The sequence below is a fragment of the Chaetodon auriga genome, chromosome 13 (genome assembly GCF_051107435.1).
Source record: "Chaetodon auriga isolate fChaAug3 chromosome 13, fChaAug3.hap1, whole genome shotgun sequence".
Classification (NCBI taxonomy): domain Eukaryota; kingdom Metazoa; phylum Chordata; class Actinopteri; order Chaetodontiformes; family Chaetodontidae; genus Chaetodon; species Chaetodon auriga.
The window spans coordinates 19041285-19063547 of NC_135086.1; the positions used below are offsets into that span (position 1 = coordinate 19041285).

The 22263-nt window shown below is 42.6% G+C and overlaps 1 protein-coding gene across 2 annotated transcripts; it reads right to left on the reverse strand.

Moving 5' to 3' along the window:
• Positions 1–5270: 5270 nt before the first annotated feature.
• Positions 5271–14314, reverse strand: shox (shox homeobox). Of its 2 annotated transcripts, none has more exons than XM_076747719.1 (6): positions 13889–14314; positions 11954–12162; positions 8569–8626; positions 8293–8381; positions 5999–6211; positions 5271–5647 (listed from the first exon to the last, which is right to left on the reverse strand). In XM_076747719.1, exons 1-6 carry the CDS (start codon positions 14133–14135, stop codon positions 5558–5560), a joined length of 906 nt encoding a protein of 301 aa, XP_076603834.1. In that variant the 5' UTR covers positions 14136–14314; the 3' UTR covers positions 5271–5557. The 2 variants fall into 2 exon arrangements, with proteins under 2 accessions (XP_076603834.1, XP_076603833.1); XM_076747718.1 differs by having other exon boundaries at positions 8293–8402; positions 13889–14313.
• Positions 14315–22263: the final 7949 nt, after the last annotated feature.

Here is a 22263-nt window from a genome sequence, read left to right on the forward strand (position 1 = left end):
CAAGAACATGTTGGGTTTGTGCATCAATGTCGACCTAAAACAACATCGGATTCAGGTGGATACGTTGGTCCCCAGTGATTGGTCAGGGGTAATCCAATCCGCCTCCCCATGGAAGAGTGGAGGCACCATCAGACTGAAAAATGATTTGACAGTTCAGTGTATCATGCAAGCACATTATCGATATAAATATATGTAATAAACACTAGTTGCATAAAACAGTGTAGAGATTTTGGACTTTAAAAGCAGGCTGATGGTCTGCTCATGATCAGTAAAACTTGTTCTTTTATGTCAGTTAACATTTTAATACATGTTGTAAATTAGATACATTTCAGGTCATTTCAGTAGACGCTTTTCACAGCAGGTATTTTGAGCTGTCACAGTAGGAAAAAGCACAGGTGTTACTAAAAACATTAACCACAGCTCTGTTCTATTCAAGTGTGACAGAGAGGCAGCATGAGCAGCACCAGGAGCCCGAAACTGAAGCGGCTACATGGAATCCAGCCATCATTCGGTTTGTTATTCATGTGCCTGTCACCTGTCAAAAGCATCCGTGAAATCTGAACTTTTGTTCGGTGAATGTGACTTTAATCACGATAAACTCTGCGATACCGTGGCTAGAAAAAATAAATCCATTATATTCTTTATTGATGGGATTTAAGTTGAGAGTATCCCGTCTTTTCTGTTCCCGACTCCTGAATGGATCCTTCCAGCGGGGAGAGCAGTAGAGGAGAACAAGGAAATGCTCCGCTCAGGAATACAGTGAGCCCACTGGATGGAGCTGCAAGGACCCTCCCCAACAGAGAAACCCGCCCCAACCAGAAAACCACTGTTTGTCTAAAGTTACCCTAAACACAGATATTCCATATTTCTCACTACATCTGTCATCTAACTTACTACAGTTATTTAAAAGCAGAATAAATCCCAATGTGTATATATGCAATAAATGAGTGTGATGGAGGTTGATAAAAGACACCAAAAGTCAAGATTAAACTTAAACTATTCTTAATTTATTCTTTATTTTGAGACGATGTTTTAAGTCCCTGTGTTTATAGATGGAGCTGATACATTTAGTAATGGCCCCAAATTGATGGGACATTACGCTGCAATAGAACAGAAAATGTGGTGTTTTTATTAGATAACTGACTTGGATTACAACAACACAAGCCGAATCTGAAAATACACTGCTAATGAGTGTAACATAAACGGCTGAACGGAATGTGAACTTAATGCCCTGCTTTTTTTTTTTTTTCTCTTTTCCTCAATTTTCTAAGTTTGAATTCTTGACAATTTCCACCTCCAATGCAAAGAAAAAGTGTTGACCCAGACTTAAAATGTTAGTTTTAATATAGTTCTGCACTGTTGATGACTCCAGATACATTTGTGAGCATTAGCCAACAAAGCAAACCCAAGTCTAGCCCAAACAAACTGGGATGAAAGACGGCCTTTGATCCCCGGCCGACCGTAGTGACTTCAGCACTTCAGCTCGATTGTTTTCAGCTGAGGTTTCTCTGGGTGGCTTCACTTCAAGCTACAACTGAAACTGCCGGAACAGGATTTACTCGGGATTTAAGAACCACAAAGTTGGCTCACCAAAAAACTCTCAGCTAAACCAAACAAACGCTTCTTTCCAGAGTCGTTGCGAGCAGCCCCTCGAGTTATTGTGATATAGGATGACAAAAGCTCGAACTTCACGTCTTTGTGCCAAATGCTGGCTGTCTCCTCGGGCCTGTGCCGTCATTTCACACCGCTGCCAGCTTCATGTGGAGGCCACGACAGCTCACATTCCGTCTGATCATAGTTGTGTGTGACATTTCAAAGAGGATTATGAGAATGAAATGTGATAAAAACTATTTTCACGTGACCCCTGAGCACTTGACCTCTGATAGGCTAGCGCAGCGTAGCACCGAGGCTCAGACCTCTGAGACTCGCATGTTGTGCAGTCCATGCTCGGAGAGATTTAGACGAGGTGACAATCACACAATATACAAGAAGAAAAATCGAATGTGCTGCATTTCCCGGAGCTAAAAGCTCTTATTTAACGCTTAAGATGAAAACTAGAAGTTGGGACAATGAGGACTGTGTTCTGATTCTCCTCCAAACACAACAAACACATTCAGAAAAATCCAAAGCTCATCAGCAATAAAACCAGACGTAACATCGAGCCCAGCCGTCCACTAAATATCACCACACACACTCTCCTCTCCACTATTAATATATTATTGTGTATTTGTTACTTGAGGCCAACATAAACAGAGTTATGTGCTTGAACATGTTGACAAAGCAGCCATGGCTCATTGGTGGTTGATGGATGGCCGTGTGTGCCATGCTAATTATTAGTACACATAAAAGGATGCTGTTATTTCCAGACCTGGACCCAGCAGGTCCCAGCCAGAGGGGTCACTAGTTAAATACGAAGCCATCAGTCTGCGACTATATCACTCAATCTTGATGTATGAGCAAAGAGGTACAAATTAAATGCGCAGCGACCTTCTAGGGGGTACTGCACTCAACAGGACGCCATTTGGGCTAATTCCTGCATGGGGTTCAGACAATAGGCCACTATACCACATGGTGTAATTACTTTGTGTACACACATCTGGAATTAAGCTCCCAGTGGAAGCTAATACACTTGAAAAAAAGAAAAAAAAAAAAAAGAGGCCAACCATTTCAGATGTGCAAAATTTAGTATGTGTGGGAAGAACAAGTGGAGGGAGCATGCGAGTGTGTTTGCGCCTGCGTGTGTGTGTCTGTGAGTGTGTGTTTGGCTGTGGCGGGGTGGTTGACTTCAAATGTACATGCTGATGAACATAGGCTAACTCTCGACCTTCACATGTCATCTGCTCAAAGTTAATCACTGCTGTTTAAACAAGGAGAAAAGATCCTCTTTGAGCATTGAGCTCAAAGAAGATTACATGTCATATATACAGTATCCCGCAAATCTCTTGCTTGCCTTCTATTTTCCCCTCTACACTTATGGGCTTCCCACTCCGGTTACAGCCATCTTGCTTCTATTTGACGATGTTACAGCCCCACTTTCCATACCAATCCTATCTGTGTCATTTTGACGAACGCGGGCAGGGAGATGGACCATGTAGGGGGCTCCAGATTCTGGTTGCATCTGGATTTTATAGCAGCTCAATTTTCCGTGCTGGTGTGCGGCTCAGATTGGATGTGATGATACGGGCTGGCTAACATGGAGTCTACGTGAATGTCAAGCGGAGACTCATATTGATATTGATCCACCGGTTGAGACAGTTGCTGAGCGTCAGCCACAACACGGTACACGAGACACGCAGAGAGCATGAATCTGCATCAGGAGGTAAATAATCAGGACGTCAGGCGAGGGGATGAGCTGCGACTGCTGGTATTATCTCCAAAATGTGGTTAGCTCTGTCCTTCCAAGTCATTTACAGGGATTATCGTCTTGTTTGTGTTCTTGTGTACACAGCATTACAAAGCCTGTTTCCACAGCAGTCTTGCATTATTTTGCATATGAAACTCAAAGTCACTCCTGCAGCTGAACAACTTCTCAAAGTATCTTAAAACTCGAGTACAAATATTTATAACTTTATTGATAGTTTACTTGTACAAGATGTACATTCATATTTTGTGAATCAAAAGGGGAAAAACAAACTGTACGATGATTCATGTTTAGGCATGCTTGCATATGAAATGATAATCATTTTAATGGGTACAACAAATTCCATGGAGTATTGTTCAGTTCAAACCATCCCTGAAATGTCTGTAAACTCGGACACGCTACATTTTTTTTTCGACAAACAATGCACTACAGCCACACCTCCTAATTCAAATTTAACACTTAAAAAAAAAACCAAAACAAAAAACATACAAAAATAAATGCAAAGCCATGTAAAAATGTACACTTGTAGTTCAACTATTTCATCTTTCATAAACTTTCAGACAAAATAATAAATAAAACACCAATATGATTAATTTAAAATGGAGACATAGATAAAAGATTGTAAATGGAGGTCTGTTAGCAGAGTGTTTTGGAGACTGTTAGAGGTACATAGATCTTAAACAGATCTGCATGTTCAGCGCAGCTCTGACAGCAGTGTTTGAAAGGTTTTTCAAAAGAAGTCCAAAGCAATCCAAATATTCTGTTTTTGTCTGGAAGAATTTGTAAAATACAGTCTGAATTATTTGGAAATGAATGATGAAATGTCACATATAACATGCAGAATTAAGCTAATCGTGTTGTAAACAACTGCTTGGTTTGGATTACAATGCGAACTTGATGGTTTTATCATGAACATTTTCCAAAATCCAGAAGTTTCTTTCGTGGTAGTAGAGTAGCGAGGAGATATTTTTTTTATAGAATTATTCAGAACCTGACCCTAATTTCTGCAGCATCCAAAAATGTGCTCGTGTTTTCCTCAACAAGTGACAACTGTACCTGATGTATACAAAAGCGCTTGAGTACACAGGAGGTTACATGGGATATGGCACCTGGTGATGAGTGACTTTTCTCAAACTCAATAAAAATGTACACTGCTGTAGAAAAACCGGTGTGTTTGGCAAAGAAATTCAACACTCCAACAGTGCATGAAAAACAACAGAAGAATCATTGGGTCTCTTTATCGTTGAGGATTAACTGCTAGCTGTTTTTACTTTTTTGCTATTTACAGTATTGCACTTAAACTGCACACCATTGCATTTCAGTTTGACTGATGCTTTCTTCTTATTTTCAGAATTACAAAACAAAAGAGAAGAGGAAAAAACGCATGTATACCCTTTATCCAAGATAATGTCCTTTTTGCTGATCACATGACAATATCAAATCCCCCTCCCCCCTTTAATTAGTAAAGTAGTATCTGCTTGTAGTGCCATTTGTAAACACCCACATACAAGACCTGAAGTGCAAAGGCTACCTTCACTTCTTTACCCAGGACACAACACAATAAACAGAAAGAAATAAAGAGAGAGCACGCCGTGAGGAGAAATGCAAACCAAGTCTCGCCGACACATGCCCAGCAACACAGAACAGCATCTCCCCCCTCCGCAGCGAAGGGAAAATGAGCTGCTGTTATAGCACAAGTCCATAAGAAGAAGGATATCAAACCGTAATGGAGACCTTTCGCTGTGTAGGTGTGGAGGGGTTGTGGGCATGTAGAATGGCAGTGTTAAAAACAGTTGTTTATGTCAGGTGTGGATGGAGGCCAGTCCCACAACGGTCCTCCATTAGAGCTCATGCACTTGGCAGCAGCAGGGAACACAGTGGTTGGAGACAAATATGGCCTTTTTTAATGTTTTCTTTTTTCTTCATTTTTCTAGCGAGGCTGGTGCGGGGTGGGGCATGGGGCTCGGGGGGGGGGGGGGGCTGAGGGTTGGGGGTTTTGAGGGGGAGGTGTAAAGGTGAGAGCCGTTCCAATGCCTCGGTGAGGTGGTGTTTGGGTCTCTTTCCCCCATGCTCAACCCTCTGCATTGTCAACATGGCGGCAGCCAGCGTCAGCGGGGCTCTGCTTTTGGCCCTGCTGCTGCCTGCCAGTTTGCTTTGTTCTAACGTCTTCTGGTCTGACGGGCCCCGGCCTGGCCCTCAGACAGACATCCACATGTGTTTGTACGGTCCTTGGGATGTGATCTGTGCCTGGAGTGGACTGAGCCACTGGCCCCGCAGAAGTCCTGCCTGTTGGGGCGAAAAGTAAAAGGTGATTTCATTGGTATTTAATTACCGTTCTCTACAAGTGGTTTGTTTTGGCAGCTGGTTTTGTGACAATTTTCTCGCTCCCTCCTTCTTTTTTATTTTCTTCCTCCACTGTTCTCCCCCTTTCTCTCTCACACACACTCTCTCCCCCTCTCTGTATGTGTTCCTCTCTTTCATTCTCACTCAGTGTTTTTGTTTAGTTTAGTTTTTAGCTGTGAGTGTCACGGCCCTTTCACAGGCTCAGTCTTGTGTGAGAGGCGATTATGGGCATCAGGCGAGCGGAGGGGCAGCCCGGTGGGGTCAGAGTCCCAGAGCCTCGGCGTGTTTTCTTGCCTTGAGTCGCAGGTCGGCGATGCTCGAGTTCTTGCTGTTGCTTTTGGCAGCTGCTGCCACCGCCGCCGCCGCAGAGGCCGAGTCGGCGAGCGAGGCGATTGGTAGTCCGAAGGGAGGGGGCGGGAACATCAGGTAGGGAGCGTGAGCAGCCAGGTGAGGGTGCAGGTGGGGGTGGGAGTGGGTGACCCCGTCCAATTGGAGTTGGGCTTGGACCTGCAGAATGGGGAAACACAAAGTTAGTCAGTGTGGGCGCCTCAGGCCGTGTGTGTGTGTGCGTGTGTGTTATTGTGTGTGCGTGTGTGTGTGTGTGTGAAGAGGCTTGAGGATTTAGGTTTCACAGTCTGACACTATTAAATTCCCCCTCAAATTTTACCCCCTCAAAGCTGTTGCTTACAGTGTGTTTTCTAAGAAAATAGTTAAGGGCTGCGCTCTGCACTTTAGCCCTTTTTTCATGTCAGCTATTCTAAAAGTTAATGAATCATACATTGCTCTCAGACACCACATCCAATTTAATCGTCTAGAATCAAAGTCTTTCGAGGACCCAGAACAGATTTGTTTAATTCAGACTGAGGACTCCGTTATACCCTTGGAAATATGCAGTCTTGTTATCCTGATTATGTATTCAATTGCATAAATAAACAATTTTGCACTAAAAAGATATTCACATATTTGGAGTTATAAATATTTATCCAGACATATTCCTGAGTCAAGGGGAAAAAAGAAACCATAAGGAGCATAGAATATCAGTTTTCACATTCTTGGCAATTATTTTATAAGAAGTAGGTGAAAATTAAGCATCCACTCACTTCAGAGGGAGAGAGCTGAGCCTGTTGCCATTTCTCATGTGCTTCAAACGCCACAGGAAGAAGTGGGAAAACGAAGCATTTCATGCTCTCTTCTCCAACCAAAATAGAACGATTTAAAGTCAAAGTTTTAACTTGACTAAATATTTTTTTTTTCACTTTCCCTCCTTTCATATTGGCCTAAAAATACTGAAAATCACTTAAGCTGAAGTTGCTAAATGAAAGGGAAAATTAATTTGAACCACAAATTTACAGTTGCTCGGCAGCGCTGCAGTGGCATCCAAACAAAACCTCCTGCAAACAACAAGCGTTTCCACACATCTCATTTACAGACAATCAGGCAACAAACTGCAGCTGTGGCTGATAACTCCCAAATGCATAGTGCAATTACATGTGATTCAAGTGTATAAGCACTGATGGAAAACCTAATTCAACTTCTGGAAACTTAATTTGGAGGAGCATTTGGGGGACGTAACAGAAACTGATCCGTCTCTGGCAAAACAGGTGGTGGACGTTTGTGTATTATTGCGTGTGTGTTTATATCCTCATACACACACTCGCAGTTTGTGTAGTCTTTTGTTTATTAGATGATTTTGGCAGTTTTTCTTTACTCGTTGGTGGATACTGAAGAAGGATGAGAAGTAGTCACATGACGCAAAGGTTTCGGGCCAGGTTCAGGCCTCAGACCTTGCAGTTACAAGTCATGCCCCGCACGCAGCCAAACCACTTCCCATCCGCTTGTTTTAAATGCGTTTGCTGCATTGTAATATCAACGCAGCCCGTGCGTGCTGCCGACTGCCTATTTCAACCTCAAACAGCGAGCCTATGTCGGTATGCAGGCCTCAAGCCTCCACCCCTGCCAGAGCAGCTCAACGCCAATATCCATCAGAGCCCACTCCATTCGCCGCTTTCATCATCTCTTTTATGTGCTTGCGCCTGCCACACTGTTGGCTTAATTAGGCCGCTGCTTTTCACGAGGGTCAAGCAGACAACACAGCAGCCGGGCGGCAAAAGCAGATAGCAGCAGATCAAATGTCTGTCCACCTCTCCTCTGCCAGCGCAGCCTGACCCCGTGCACACAGCCAGGAGGTGAAAGGTGCACTGAGGTCTGAGCTGCTCCCCCGTCCTCCAACACACACACACACACACACACACACACACACACACACACAGTCTCTCATTGCTCACACCTACTAGCTGCATATGGCCTATAGATTCATGGGAGTGTGCAAATGCAGATGGCCTGCTATGACTCTGGTTCCACCACAACAGCTTCACGCATGCACAGAAACACGCACATGAAGCTCCAGCTCACTTTGACCCGTTTTCACAGGTTCCACCGTCTTCACTGCATTATAAGATGCTGAGTAATCATCTTTTTTCCTGCATTTTTGAGTTTGTCTACATTCAAATCTGCCTGAGTTCGCTGATTGGATGTTTCTGGATTTTTCAAGCTTCGTCAGCTGCTGCTAAAACAAGAACGTGGCCTACCTGTTGGAAGGGCATCCGGAGGGCACCCATGTTGACATAGGGTGCTACTCTGCATGCATCAAGGTGACTGCCGCTGCCGAGAATAACGCCTGGAGAGAAGGGAAAGATGTCTGTCAGACAGCCAGACAGTTGTTGTTATGTGAGATGAGGAGGTCACAGTTTTTTTTTTTTCCACATGCAGTTAAAAAACGGTGTCAAACTGTAAAACTAAAGTAGCTCAAAAAAGGGGAAATATAAATAAGATCATTCAAAAGATTAGGAAAAAGCAACAGTTACCTTTGTGCATCTGGTTTTCTTGTTTTCGACATTTTGCTCTTCTGTTCTGAAACCAGACCTGCAAAAAAAAAAAAAAAGCAAATGACGTGTCAGAAAAATATTAATTACAAACCAGCACTAAATTCAGATTTGAACAAAAATGTAATTGAGGTTCCTTTTATTTTCATATCACATGTCAGCTAAATAATACTATAATTCAGGCTACTTATGTGTGACCAATAAAAAGAAAAATCACGGGAAGGCTACATATGTGTGAATTAAATCTCACTGAGCTGTTTGTACAAAAAAATAACCAAAAAAACTGTTGGAATAAAAAATAAGATTTATTTATAGGATATAAATAAAGATTTATTCAAAGATGTAAGAAAATAAAATTCATTTTTTATGTAGGTCGAATTAAAACGCCAGAGAAAATCCTGAAGCTCGGTGTAAACGAGCTTTTCAGCTTCAAAATAAATTCTTACAGGAACATTATGGTGTTGGATAGTGAAAGACTACAAAATGACTGCACTGAATAAGCTGCCTCAACCTCGCAGATTACGTAGGAATATTATAAGAACAGAATAAAGATATTGAAAAAGAAAAAGAAAAAAAAAACCTTCGTTAATCAGCTTCTAATTTGCTGACTGTTTGAAGCTGCAGGCTGCGGCCTATTGTTAATCATCATCAACCTAATTTGCCTCGGTGAATAACATTATCTCCCCTCCCCTCCGACCCCCGCAATGATTATCATTTACAGACGCGAAATTAGTGGCTGGTCGCGGACCACAAAGGGCGCAGACTGACGATGATGATGACGGTGATGATGATGATGATGAGTCAAGGTGCCGTGGAGCCATTTTGAGCTGCGTGGATCGGCGTTCAGCATCGTGTCCACGGGACTGCAATAACAGGCCGGTCGATAAACTGGCCATTAGTGACTGAGACGAGCGGCAGAGGAGGAAAAGGGAGCTGAAACTAAAAATCCATCGTTTTATCGGTCAAAATCTGAGCCAACCAATATTATTTTAAACAAATCACACAATATAGAGACGTTTTAGATATATTTTCATCGTATAATATGGGATTTAAGGAGGATAAATGTAAGTTTCTTTTTTTATTATTGGTAATTAAATTCCATTATTATTATTATTATTATCATTATTATTATTATTATTGTCAGTCACTAAAGGCACACATTCTAAACTGTCGTGAATATAGGCTCTGCAGGGGTAAGTGATGGTAGAAAAGGTGTTTGTAAAAATCCCAGGTGATTTTGCATAGTCGCACAGTAATCCCTCAGATAAATCAAGGCTAATATTAGACGGTCCCGAGATCAATTCCAATTACGTGCCAGTATGTTAAGCAAAGTGAACTACACTGGTTCAGACAGTTATTTCTTCATTAAGGGCCACTCAATGATGCGCTTCACAAATACCCTAATCTCATTTCCTTTTTGATTTTTTAATAGAGACAGTGAATAATGACATTTAATTTAGCAGCGCGCCAGAAACCCAAAGATATTAGTCCTAACTGAATTACTGCCTGCTCCTCACCAAGCTCTCATAACTTTCAATTAGATTCATTGACAGCTGCTCGGAGCGCAGGTTCACAGCCTGCACAGCAGCCCTGCTGCAATTCACTCCCGCTAAATGTGGAGAAAACATGTCCCCGCGCCTAAAAAAGGCCCTTAAAAAAAGACTTTTCACATGCTTTATTTTCCGCGGAGAGACGATCGACGGCTCCTGTGCGCGCACGTCACTTTGATCACAGACAGCACGCAGTCAGGCTGTTATCGACCGTATTTACACCTCAATTATTTTACTGCACACGCTGCAAACTTTGTTAGTGATAGCTGCAGTGTTACCCCGCGTTATGCTGCGGTCCACCGACGGTGCTCAGCTCAGAATGGTAGTCGGTGGGTTTATAACGCTCTATGATGGGTCTTATTCACCCGATTAGATGGCTGAACAGCGGCAGAGTTGGGACGGAATTGAGTTATTTCTAATCTGTTTTTATGGGGACCACTACATCAAGCCAATGGCAGATATTACAAAGAAAATGAGGAGGGATACGAGCTGACATAAGAGCGCGTCCCCCGAAGCAGCCATTCAGGCTCTTCATTCATTTTAATCATTGCTTGAGATTTTTTTTTTCTTTTTCTTTTTCTTTTTTCTTTTTTCTTTTGCCCCCTAGGCTGCTGCGATCGTAGGAGTATACAGGCTGTTTGGCTCTATAGGCCCGCTGCTGCAAGTTCAGGAGGTTGTTCCATCCCGGATGATTTACAGCCGTTTACACTTGTTTGATATCACTGACTGATTCTAAAACTGTCTATAAAACTAGAGGCCTTCTCTGTAGCCTTAGTCTAACTAGTTGCTAATTACATCACAGAAGGTACACACACACACACACACACACACACACACACACACACACACATTTGGTTACATCTGCAGTCTAAATAGGAATTAATTAATTAGTTTTAACCTGCAAGCTTACAATCCTAAAGATCCACAGTGGAGTGCAGACAATTAATGCAATTTTACACAACTGTCACAGAAAGTAAGAACTCCCTGAAGAGAGCACGAAGAAAGAAAAATCCTAAATTGCAATAAAATTAAAATAAATCCACTGCTGAGTACCACTTCGAGAAACAAATTCCCATATGAATATCATAAGAAGGTTTTAGACTTGCAGAGGCTGCGTCAGGCTGGAAAGGGCATCCTGCCAATGAGCTCTTGACGTTTTGCTTTTTTTTTTTTTTTTTTTTTTTTTGCATGTTGCAGGACACACACACAACGATGCCTTTCTATCAGAAAAGAAAAGAGGAAAAGCTCGTCTTACACTTTTCTTTTTTTGTCCGATTTAAAAATGACATGCGGCTCGCGGAGAGTTTCGCTTGATCAGCATGAGGTCAGACTCTGACTGGTTATTATTAAAGAAGAAAAGAATAAGGGGTTAAAAAAAAACCTGCAGCTTTGTGTAAACAGCTCCGATATTTTATAAGCAAATACTTCCAAGATAAATCCATGAAGTTTTTTTCCGTGTGCCACACTGTTTTTTTGGATTGCCTCCCTCTTAATTATCGCAGTGCTTGGCTGTGGCATAAATCAACGACCGATTAGATCATTAACAAACTCCGACACAGCGCGTTAGTGCCACTAAACAACCCTCCCCCCCCCTCCTACTGCATGAGAACTATAATAGCCTGACGATGTGCAGCAGCTTACAAAGATCCTAATATCACTGAAAACTCCAGGATTATTGTCACTGACAGGTCAGGACAGTGTAAAATGCTGCAGGCGCAAACTATCGGTCCCTGCAGGAACATTGTGAGGAAAAACACCCATTCTTGGAGGTTGTTTTGACTCAGATAAGTGTGAGAAGGAAAGATGGAGACCCTCACCTGCACTCTGGCCTCGGACAGTCCCAGCCGCTGGCTCAGCTCCTCTCTCATGAAGGCGTCTGGGTAGTGCGTCTCGTCGAAGAGCCGCTCCAGCTCGTTGAGTTGCTCCAAGGTGAAGTTAGTGCGACTCCTCCGCTGCTTCAGTTTGCCCTGTGCGTCCTCGTCCTCCGACTTCACGTCCTCCTTTTTCTCCTTACACTCGTATATCCCTGTTAAACGGTGCATTGTTGGGGGGAAGAGAGAAGATGCGTTCAAATTCTGGACTTTACATCTCCCTGGAAGAGTTACACAAACACGCACAAGCTATCCGCCCCCGTCTCTCTCTTTATTCGCGCACGCACTGACACACACATCACGCATGCACATTAGTGGCCCCCCATAGCCTTACAGTGGGCCCTGTCAGGGGCCTAAGGCCTGGCAATTTGGCAGCAACACACACATTACACCTCCTGTTTCTTTCAGAGAGAGAGAGGCCTGTGGCTGCATTTCCAGCCTCCATAAGTCAGTGTGTAATGTCAGCGCCGTTAAAAAAGTATATCAGTCAATGCATGGCGTGGAAGCCTAATAAGGCTATACGTGATTTAAAGAGCAGAGAAATAAGCCCAGACCAAGCGGGCAACAGTTCGGCTTAATTACTCGCCTCCGTAAAACAGACTGAGGTTATTTCAGGCTGTAAATAAATTTCAGTCTAGCAGAAAGCATTAGTTTTCCATTAAACCGTCTGTATTTCACGCAGTGGAATACGCCGCAAGCCTGTCAGTATATATGCTCGTCTATTCTATGTGTTTCAGCTGCACTATTAGGTGTTACCAGTGTGTTTTTATTGGTAACAAACTTGACAACTGCTGCAGTTACTCGCCTGCTTCGTACACTTTCCTGTTTGCAGTTCGCTGACGTGAAAATGTGCTTTTCCACAAGCGAAAGCCATTTCATATTGTGTTTAATATTATGTAAAGCGCTTATCAAATGAATTCCATCCACACAGACCCACAGGTCAGGCAGTCGTCCTCTAACTGACTGTATTAATTAAAATAAAATAAAAAAGTATAAAGCAGAATTTAGCACAATGTTGAGCCTTTTTGCGAGTAGATATATATAGAAATAAGTTAGAATTACTCATAAATCTTCAAACTCTGCCCACATCTGACTGCTGAGTGAGAAGAGGCCTGCTCTGCTGTGCCACTGTACTTTTGAACCATTTCATAAATGACAGGCTTTTCTACGGGAGATCCATTTTTACGAGCTTTTACTGGCAGCTTTTTCAATTTTAAGGAGCGTAACAGCGCAAAGTGTGACTTTCGAGTGCACAATCGACACGACTATGACGACTCTGCAGGCTTTGGATTTTTAGGTGGAACTACATCACAATGGCATTGTAATTAAACTTTTAAATTGTGCCAAATATCATATAAAATGTCGCCCAGAATCCGTTTAATACTGTAACAGATAAAAGCAGATAGAGCAGAGTATGAAGGACTTCCATACACTTTATAATGCATCCTCTGGGATTATTGTAGTTGTAAATATTTTCCTGTTGGCACAAATGGCTAAATTGCCATTAAAATAAGACTAAAGTCCGCATTAAACGCCACAGATAAAATCAAATTCTATTATGAAAATTATGTGAATTGTGGGTTGTTGTTTTTTTTTCCCCCGTTTGGCCAAAGACAATCATCAAACAGTTAAAACGACCATCAGACGAAGGGCCCGCCTCCTGATGTGTAAAATAATCACTGTAAACAGTAGAATAATGTGTTCACTCTGTAAATCTACTTGAACTAAACGCGCACCATTATGTAAACACGACTGCTTTTACGCACGGATTTGGACGGATTTGAAAAAAAAAAAACGTCGCTCCCGGCTGCCTTCACTGAACTTGAGACATTTCCCGACACAATACGGAGCATTCACTTGAAATCCAAATAAAAGCCTTACCCTCTGCCGCCCTCGAAACATTAAAGTCCTTCAGTTTGTCCTTTTCCAGCTCGACGTGGTCCTTGAACAGATGCACCGGGCAGTGGTTGCCCTCCGTTATGTCCTGCAGGTTTGTCTCCGGGCTGCCCAGCTCCCTCGCCCTTGTCAAGCCGCTCTCCAAAACTTCCCTGTACGTGATACTCTCTTTGCTGCTCTCCTTGGTTTTCTGATCGAAAGATTTCGACACGAATGCCGTAAGTTCTTCCATGGTCGGCTCTGTCGCTCAGTAGTGGTCCTGGTCAGGGAAATCCACCGTGAATTGTCGGTATATACCTTACCGTGTGTATATAGTACCAGCACTGTTCACGGATACGCTCTTTTTGGGAGGCTGGCAGCAGCGATAGATAGAAGGGGTGGAGAGGAGGTGAGATCACTCCTGCTGTTGTGACTGTGTATTTGAGAGCACACTATTTATACACGGCCACCTCAGCCCAGCCCCCCCACCCACCCCCACCACCCCCTCTTCCCCCAGATCTCTGTGTCTTGAGCAATTACAGGCCGGCTCGACTTTGCAGAATTCAACTTTCAGCAGCTTTTTTTTTTTTTTTTTTTTTTTTTTCCTTTTTTCTTTTTCTTCGTCTCCACAAATCAATGATGGAGCTGATGGAGGCGGTTAATTGAATTACGGGGTCATTAAAATGCCCACGGTGGCTCACTCCTGCGAGGAGGCTGTATATGGCTGTTATGGCTAATTAATTCGGCGAAAATTTAATTAAAGCGATTAGGAGATACAAATGCTGCGTTTGTGGGGTAGCCCATTGACTGTGTGTGTGTGTGTGTGTGTGTGTGTGTGTGTGTGTGTGTGTGTGTGTGTGTGTGTGTGTGTGGTCAGTTGATATATATGTTTAAAAGCTGTCTGTGTTGACTCTGTCCATAGGCCACCTATAACCTCTGGTGTATCAGCTGATTGGACTTCTCTAATGTGGACTTTGTGTGTGATTCTGAGCGTAAAGACGCAGGCATGGAGGGACTCGGTGACAGAAAATCAAGAATTCAAAGTGGTTCAATAATTGGAAAAATAGAGTACTTGCTTCATCTTAACTATTTTTGACCCATCCCAGCAGACTTCATCGAAGTTCAGTTAATATCAGTAAAATAATAGGCCCCAAACCTTTGTTTTCCAGATTTTATTTTAAAGGTGTTTTCTACATGCCTCCCGTAAGCATGCATTCACATTCATCTACATGTGAACTGGAAATCATGAGGGGAAAGTAGCCAGCGTTTAACAGCAACAACAACATAATCATGAGATAACACTGTAATTAATATTTGGTTGTTACAAATCCGCGTCTCCTTTGAGTATTCACTTGTAATCCTTTGTGGTTTCCGGTTACAGATATGGGCAACAAATCAATAGATATGAGCAGTGAAAAAATGTTCCCTCTATTTACAGGATTTTCATGGGAATAAGTGAGCCCATAATGGCTCAACGTTATCTAAGTCGTTCATCAGTCCAGCACACAAACACAAAAGGCCGGGAGAGGAGTGTGATCCCCTGGGTCTGGCGCCCTGAGCGGCCCGCCACTGTGAAAGTCTCATATCTCAGCTCTCTAATGACTCGGTTTGATGTCTCTCCATTTATCAGTGAGCCCGCTTCACATCACTGCGGCTGACACACAAGTCGAGGTCTCTCCCTTGTGCCATGAACTGCGCCTTTTGTTGTTAATAGACCTAAATCCTCTTTAAGACGCAAATCTGCGCTCCCTGTCGTGTGCCTCGATATCATCCCACAATAAAGTGGCGTTTACAAAAGGCGCACGTGTGTGAAACGAAATAATCCACCAACGGGGGCTTCTAAAGAATGGAATTAAAGGAAATATCTAACTTTTACGCACGGCATCTGCACGTGCGAGCCAACTTCGGGGTGTAAAAAAGGATTTTTTTTTCTTTATTTGTTCCAAAGGTCATTTTAATGCGTAATTTAGGAAGTGTCAGTGTTGGGCATGAGAACATACAGAAACCAAAAAAAAAAAAACCGCATTCAGATATTCTCATCCAGTGGAAATAAACGTACTGTCAATCAGCACAAATGCAACTGCATTTATTGATAGAATGAAGCATTTTAAGTGCTGTGTTTTGATCGGTGTAGTCAACGCTAAGGCTCATTTACAATTCTTCAGTGCAACAAAATATTCCTCCAGAATAATAAAGGAAAACATATTGCCAGAAGGCCTATAGGCAGCGCATGTTTAATACCAATGACGAACACAGCGCTCAATTAAAATAACACAACATATAGCAAAAAAGAAAAACCCTATTTCAAATTTTCGTATTTTATCACATTACATGTGATTTTGTTTTTCAGTTCAGTTGCAGAAGACAAGCAGTAACGCATGGTTTTCCAGTGCCATTTTCCCCCCAAAACATTTCCAAATGATTGCATGTAATCTCACAGACTTGAGGCATGTGGTGTCCAATCAGCAGCAGCCTGGAGGAATATCAGAAGAAATCCAGGAGGGATGCTCTTTACGCACCAACGCTGGTGTCGCTATGGTTTAGTGGCCAAAAAAACTCTTAAAGGGGCCTCAATCATATTTTCACTTGCCGTTCATTCCCCTGGATCCCAGCACCCCGCCTTCCCCGCTGCACGTGCGCTCCCGAACAAAACAGGCGTGTTGTTTTTAATTATTCAGTTGTTTATTTATTATCAGCGTTATTGTTGTTGTTAGTGTGGCTGAGCACAGGACAGACGAGGGACACATTGCACCATTACGCACATTTAAAAGCGATAACAACAATAATGGACAGTTTATTATTATTATTATTATTATTATTATTATTATTATTATTATTATTATTATTATTGGCAGTAATGCTGTAATATAATTCAGTTCTAATTATATTCAGGGTTTATTTTACATAGTTCCAAAGAAATTGTAAATTCAATAACAAATCAGTGAGTATTTCTGAATGTCTAATTTTCTAATTTAAAAGTCTACCTGCATTAATCACTGCTGATTACCAGCTTTGATCAATGTCGTATATGTCTACTAAAATTGTAATACCACTTGTGCATGTTCATGTTTATATCCATCCACAACAGCCGCTTCTGTCTAAGAGATTCATTGAATTAATGGAACAAATAAAGCACATTATCATAAAAGCTCAACTGGCTTATTCAGAAAAAATACTGATTTTTCTGCCTTTTTTTTCCACTTCATCAAATCTATAGGAAACACTATGCTAAGTAGAATTCAATACGGCTTCTTTACATTGAGTCACACGTAAAATATCGTCCTTACTGAGCTGCAGGAGGTGACGAGCACTGTCTTTTACCGTTCATAAACGCACTCATGGCCTGATCGTCCATTTACTGCTAATTAGGGAGCTGAGGAATTCCTTCTCTACCTGCTTGTGAAGGCTTTGGAACATTATCAAGACATCAGCAGACTTAAATGAGTCTGCGCCGGCTGGAGGAGAGCAGAGAGAGAGAGAGAGAGAGAGAGAGAGAGAGAGAGAGAGAGAGAGAGAGAGAGAGAGAGGAGGGAAAGAGGGGAGGGAGGGTGAAGAGAGGGAGAGAGAGAGAGTGGGGGATATACTGTAGCAATGCAAAGCAATGAGCAAATTAGGATTGTGTAGCCCACATTGATCCTACATCAGATTCACACTTTTGCGTAGCTCGTCAAATATTAGAAGTGAACCGTGTCAGCGCCCTGTGGCCTGTGTGGAGGTTTCGATCCCTCTGGTCCTGCCATTTAGAGATGAGGGGAAGGGACACAGAGGGAGGGTATAGCTGCCACTGCCTGCCTGGACACAAGTCCTCCCTCCAAACAAATGCCACAACACTGCTTCAACCTGTTCCCTCTGCCACTCTAATCCCACATGTGTGAAGGGACTGATGATCATAAATGTAGATCTCTGCTTCTGGAAATCTGCCAAGATTTTTTTCACCCCACTTATAAGCGGAGTCAAAAACTAAATCATTTCAATACTTAAAACCAAGCAGTAAAAAGGACAGTTTTTTTGTTTTGGTTTGGTTTGGGTTTTTTTTTTTTGCACATTCTTATGTATAGCTGATTATGTATGTGTGTGGAAGGGGGATGGAAAGATAATAAAAGATGTGTCTGCACCATGCTTTAGTAAAATTCTAATATATGACAGATGTGATTGTCTAAATGTTATACTTGCCCCCAAGAGAGCTGAGTGAGTTTTGAAAATTGAACTTAAAAAGCAGCGACTGCACCTCGAGCTTCTAATATCATTTCCATGACCATAAAGCGTCTTTTAGAGCCGCGCTTATCTCCAAATATCATCATCTCGTGCTATAGGGACAGGGGAGCAACGATAAAGATGCAATAAGGTGGCACACTTGAATCTGATTCAGCAACGCAGAGATGCCGTACAGATGGTCCTGTGCAGAAACAGAAAATTGGATTGTTCCCCTGGTAGATCAATTTCAACTTTTCCTGTGAGGAAAGAGGAGGATTTGAAACCTGCATTCATGTTAATGACAGTGATTGTGTGTTTGTTTATTAGACTCCTCTGGCTTGTCTGCGGGGTGCAGGGATCTCGTGGTTGCTACATTGTCTGGTGCCTTCATTTAGGTCCTTTTCCAGTGCTGCAGCGGTCCACGGAGACTACAGGCTGTTCTCTGTTCAAAAGCCTTGTCTACCATCTAAATGAGGCTTTCGGGGCAAAAAAAGAAAAGAAAAGAAAGAAAGAAAAAAAAAAAATCCAACATGAAAATACCACAATGTGCTGAACATTAGCTCGCACTCGACTGGGATGTTTTGGGAATATGTTGGTTCTCCTTTTTGGATTGTTATTTTTCCCTGTGCATTCTCTAACTGCTATCTACCCACAGGGCACCGGGGCCTCTTGTTGAGGAAAAAAAAGGCATGAAATTGACATTATATCCTTAAATGCAGTGCAGATTTGCAGGGAAAACACAGTAATCCACTGACAATGCTTGAAAATCAAACACATATTCCTCTCTCCTGCTCGCTTCTTAACAAGCTACAGTTTGCACTTCAGGTTAAATCTACTCATTAATTACTAGCATCTGCTTAAAATCATCTCCATTCATTTGTGCCAAAAAAGAGAGTGTTCTCCTCAAGTCCCTCATAAGGCTGCTATTGTTGTTATGGTCAAATACTCCAGGGAAATGCAACAATTTATACAAATCAATAGCGTAGCAAATAATTCATGGCTGATCACATGGTGTTTTAGCTCCTTATTTGCAGTAGAAAACCATGTTTTGTTTGGCTCCCACAGGGCAACATGAAAGACCTGGGGAGAGGCGGGGAGAATCGGGAATGGAACTGAAGAGAGTGCATGAGGATAATGGGAGGACATTGATCATTTGGTGCACAAGAAGACAACTGAACCTGCGAGTCAAGGCTAACAAGATGTATCATTTATACATTATTTAGACGCGTCTGGGCTTCTCGTGTACATTTTGTTACATCAGGTTTGCATCATCATCTCTGGAGTTGACACTGCGCCGTGACCTGAAACGACGAGGAGAAGAAGAAAATGCTACTTATGTAATTGTCTAATTTTTATTGTTCATCCGCCAGCAGAGGAGAAGAAGAAATCTCACACAAAACAAACGAGCAGCGCAGCCGTCATTTTGATGCTGATTTCAGTTACATCCTTCAGTGTTGGCCATTTGAAATCGCTGCTGTGCATTGTGGGAGCAAATAAATCCCCATTTGGACAGTGTTAGTCAGTCACAGCTTGTAATAGAAATTAATTTTGTAAATGTGGAGATGGATCAAGTTCCCTCTTGGCAGGGGAACCATCCCACAGACATGTTAACAACGTCTTCAGAGACCAATGAGGCCCATTTACAATAAGTGTCTGTTTTAAGTCGCTTGCTTTGTGTGTATGTGCGCGTCTCACCACAGCAGGCTATAAGGGGTCCCTCTGGTGTCAGCCGGAGAATGGCCTTTTGAGGCAGACTGGCTTTTATGGAGTGATGCTACACTTTCTCAATCACACAATTAAAGCTGGGTCTAGAGAGAAAAAGAGAGAGAGAGAGAGAGAGAGAGAGAGACTGTCTTCTGTTCATGGTGCAGAGAGCAAGAGAGAGAGAGAAAGAGAAATAGGCTCTTTTACAGAGAGTGATTTACGCTGTGGTGTTGAGAAAAGAGGAGTCCTTGATAGATGACTTCATTAGATTTAATTAACAGAACCGAAGAACAACACAGACAGCGGAGACGGAAGGAGAGACAGAAGGGGAGAGAGTGGATTTGAGGGGGGATTGAGGGATAAAGCGAGGTGAAGAAAACACAGAAGAGGGGTCTACCCAGGAAAACAGAGAGGTAGAGCAGAGGCAGAGAGGGTGAATGGAGACCAGATGCCAGAGATTAGGATGAGGATGGCGATGCATGAAGAAGAGGCTTGTTTTCATGTGCTGAGTGTGCGATCAGACAGGAGCGCCTTCTGGAGCTGAGACTCTGAGGAAAGAGTCCCAGTAAAAGCAGCTCACCTGCTCACCATACAGAGCTCAGTGGCCCGCTTAGGAAAGGATGCACCTACTTGTGCCATACCAACACACCCGCACGTATGTAAGACTGATCCGGCATGTGCCGCAGGCTGTGTCTGCTGGCTGAAGGCAAGCTTTGATGGGCCAAATCACTGCCTCTCTCCTATCAGACATGTCTATCATCTCATCCCTTTGAATCTCTCATCCCTCAAAGAGACAGAGCTCAGAACTACAGTCACTACAGTCAAACGCAAGTCCACTTTTTCTAGACCTCAGACCCAGTTTAATGTCTTTGGACACAGCATTTAGACACAGAGGACAGGTATGAGTGGCAGTAGATAGATAGATAGATAGATAGATAGATAGATAGATAGATAGATAGATAGATAGATAGATAGATCCCAAGTTATTGCATAGTTAGGACATAACAAAGTTTAGGATTAGAAGGAGGTGAGCAATTTAAGGGAAATGTGTCAGAGTCGAGGAGGGCTAAGATTTTGAAGGAATAAAAATTGCTGTTTTTTTAGCAGAAGCAGTCAAAACACCTCGTGCATGTTGTTACAAAGCTAAGAGGCAGCCATCAGTGAAACGAGCGCAATGAAACCTTTGTCAAGTCATAAGATCATAATCAAGAAATGACATTTTCATGTGCAGAAGCAGTTAAAACGTCATGAGTATGTTATTACAAAAAGGCAGATGTCAGTTAAACAAGTACAATGAGGCCTTTGTAAAGTCATGAGATCATAATTATGTCCTCTGACCAATCAGTAATGAGAAAACCACCATCATTAGCAGATAAGGCTGTAAGAGTGATCGGTATTCAGCTACATCCTAGATTACATGTTTATCATGTTGTTTCTTATGTTCGTTAAGTAGGCAGCGGTATATGCCCTCTCTAGACAGTCATTATAGGCTGCCAGTTGTTAGCTCAGTGAGCTGCTGTAGGCAGAGAACACCTGTCACTTCTCATCCATCCATCTTTGTGTGCTTTAACTCAGGTCTGATGGAAGGATGAGGACCCTCAGTAGACCACAGCAACATCACCAGCAGCTGAGAGCGATAATTAATCTAATTCCCCCTCAATTCATTTGACACACCTAATCTATAGGTGCAGGCAGCACAGATGTGATGCAGAAAAAGTGTCATATTAAATGTAGAATATAACAAATTTGCATTGCGATTCCTGATCTTTTTTTTTTTTTTCTTTTAATTACATCACCTCTCTCAACCCTCCTTCCCTTCCTCCCATCCCCTCATCCATCCATCTCCGCTCAGATGGATTCGGGCACCAAACACGTGGTCACATGACATGAATGGGTAATCAGTAGGTATTAGTGTGTGTTAACAACCCCTAAGCTGAAAGATGATTCCCCTCTTGATATTAAAGAGATAACACAGCAGAGGAGCAAAAAGCAAATGGCCCTAAGCCTCCAGCTATGCTCCCCTCCAAAGTTGTTTTCCTGGAAAATTAGGCGATTGACTAATGGCGTAAATGCTGTTAATTACCGGCACCAGCACCCCAAACAGTCGTCTCTGCCTGTAACTAATAAGAAATCAATTAGCTAATGAATTGGTCATTAAGTGAAAAGCTAATCTTGGCCGAGGTATTTTTTAATGATTATTTTTTGCCTATGATCCTGGCTAATTGCCGTTGTCATACGGCGCTCTCAGCTTTCAGCATGCCTAATGAAGCTTCATTAGATCATAACTGGCACTCTTGGAAGATTCGCGGGCAAACCTGCTTCCCAATTATTTTTAATTGCCAGACATTCTGCACAAACAAGTGCTGCTGCACCTTGCCGAACAGGAGAGCTCAGGCTGGCTGTGCTGCGCTTCCTTCATGACTTCATTTGAAGCGATTAGAGCGTGGGGCAGGGTCGTCGCCGAGCTGCTGTTGTCTGTGGTG

What these genes read in the sequence shown, in the direction of transcription:
- shox (XM_076747718.1), bottom strand. Translation starts at nt 14,135, where the DNA reads ATGGAAGAACTTACGGCATTCGTGTCGAAATCTTTCGATCAGAAAACC. An exon ending in TGTCCGAGGCCAGAGTGCAG is followed by an intron (nt 8,627 to 11,953) that starts GTGAGGGTCTCC and finishes TTTTTTTTGCAG; the next exon opens with GTCTGGTTTCAGAACAGAAG. An exon ending in TCGCCGACCTGCGACTCAAG is followed by an intron (nt 5,648 to 5,998) that starts GCAAGAAAACAC and finishes TCGCCCCAACAG; the next exon opens with GCAGGACTTCTGCGGGGCCA.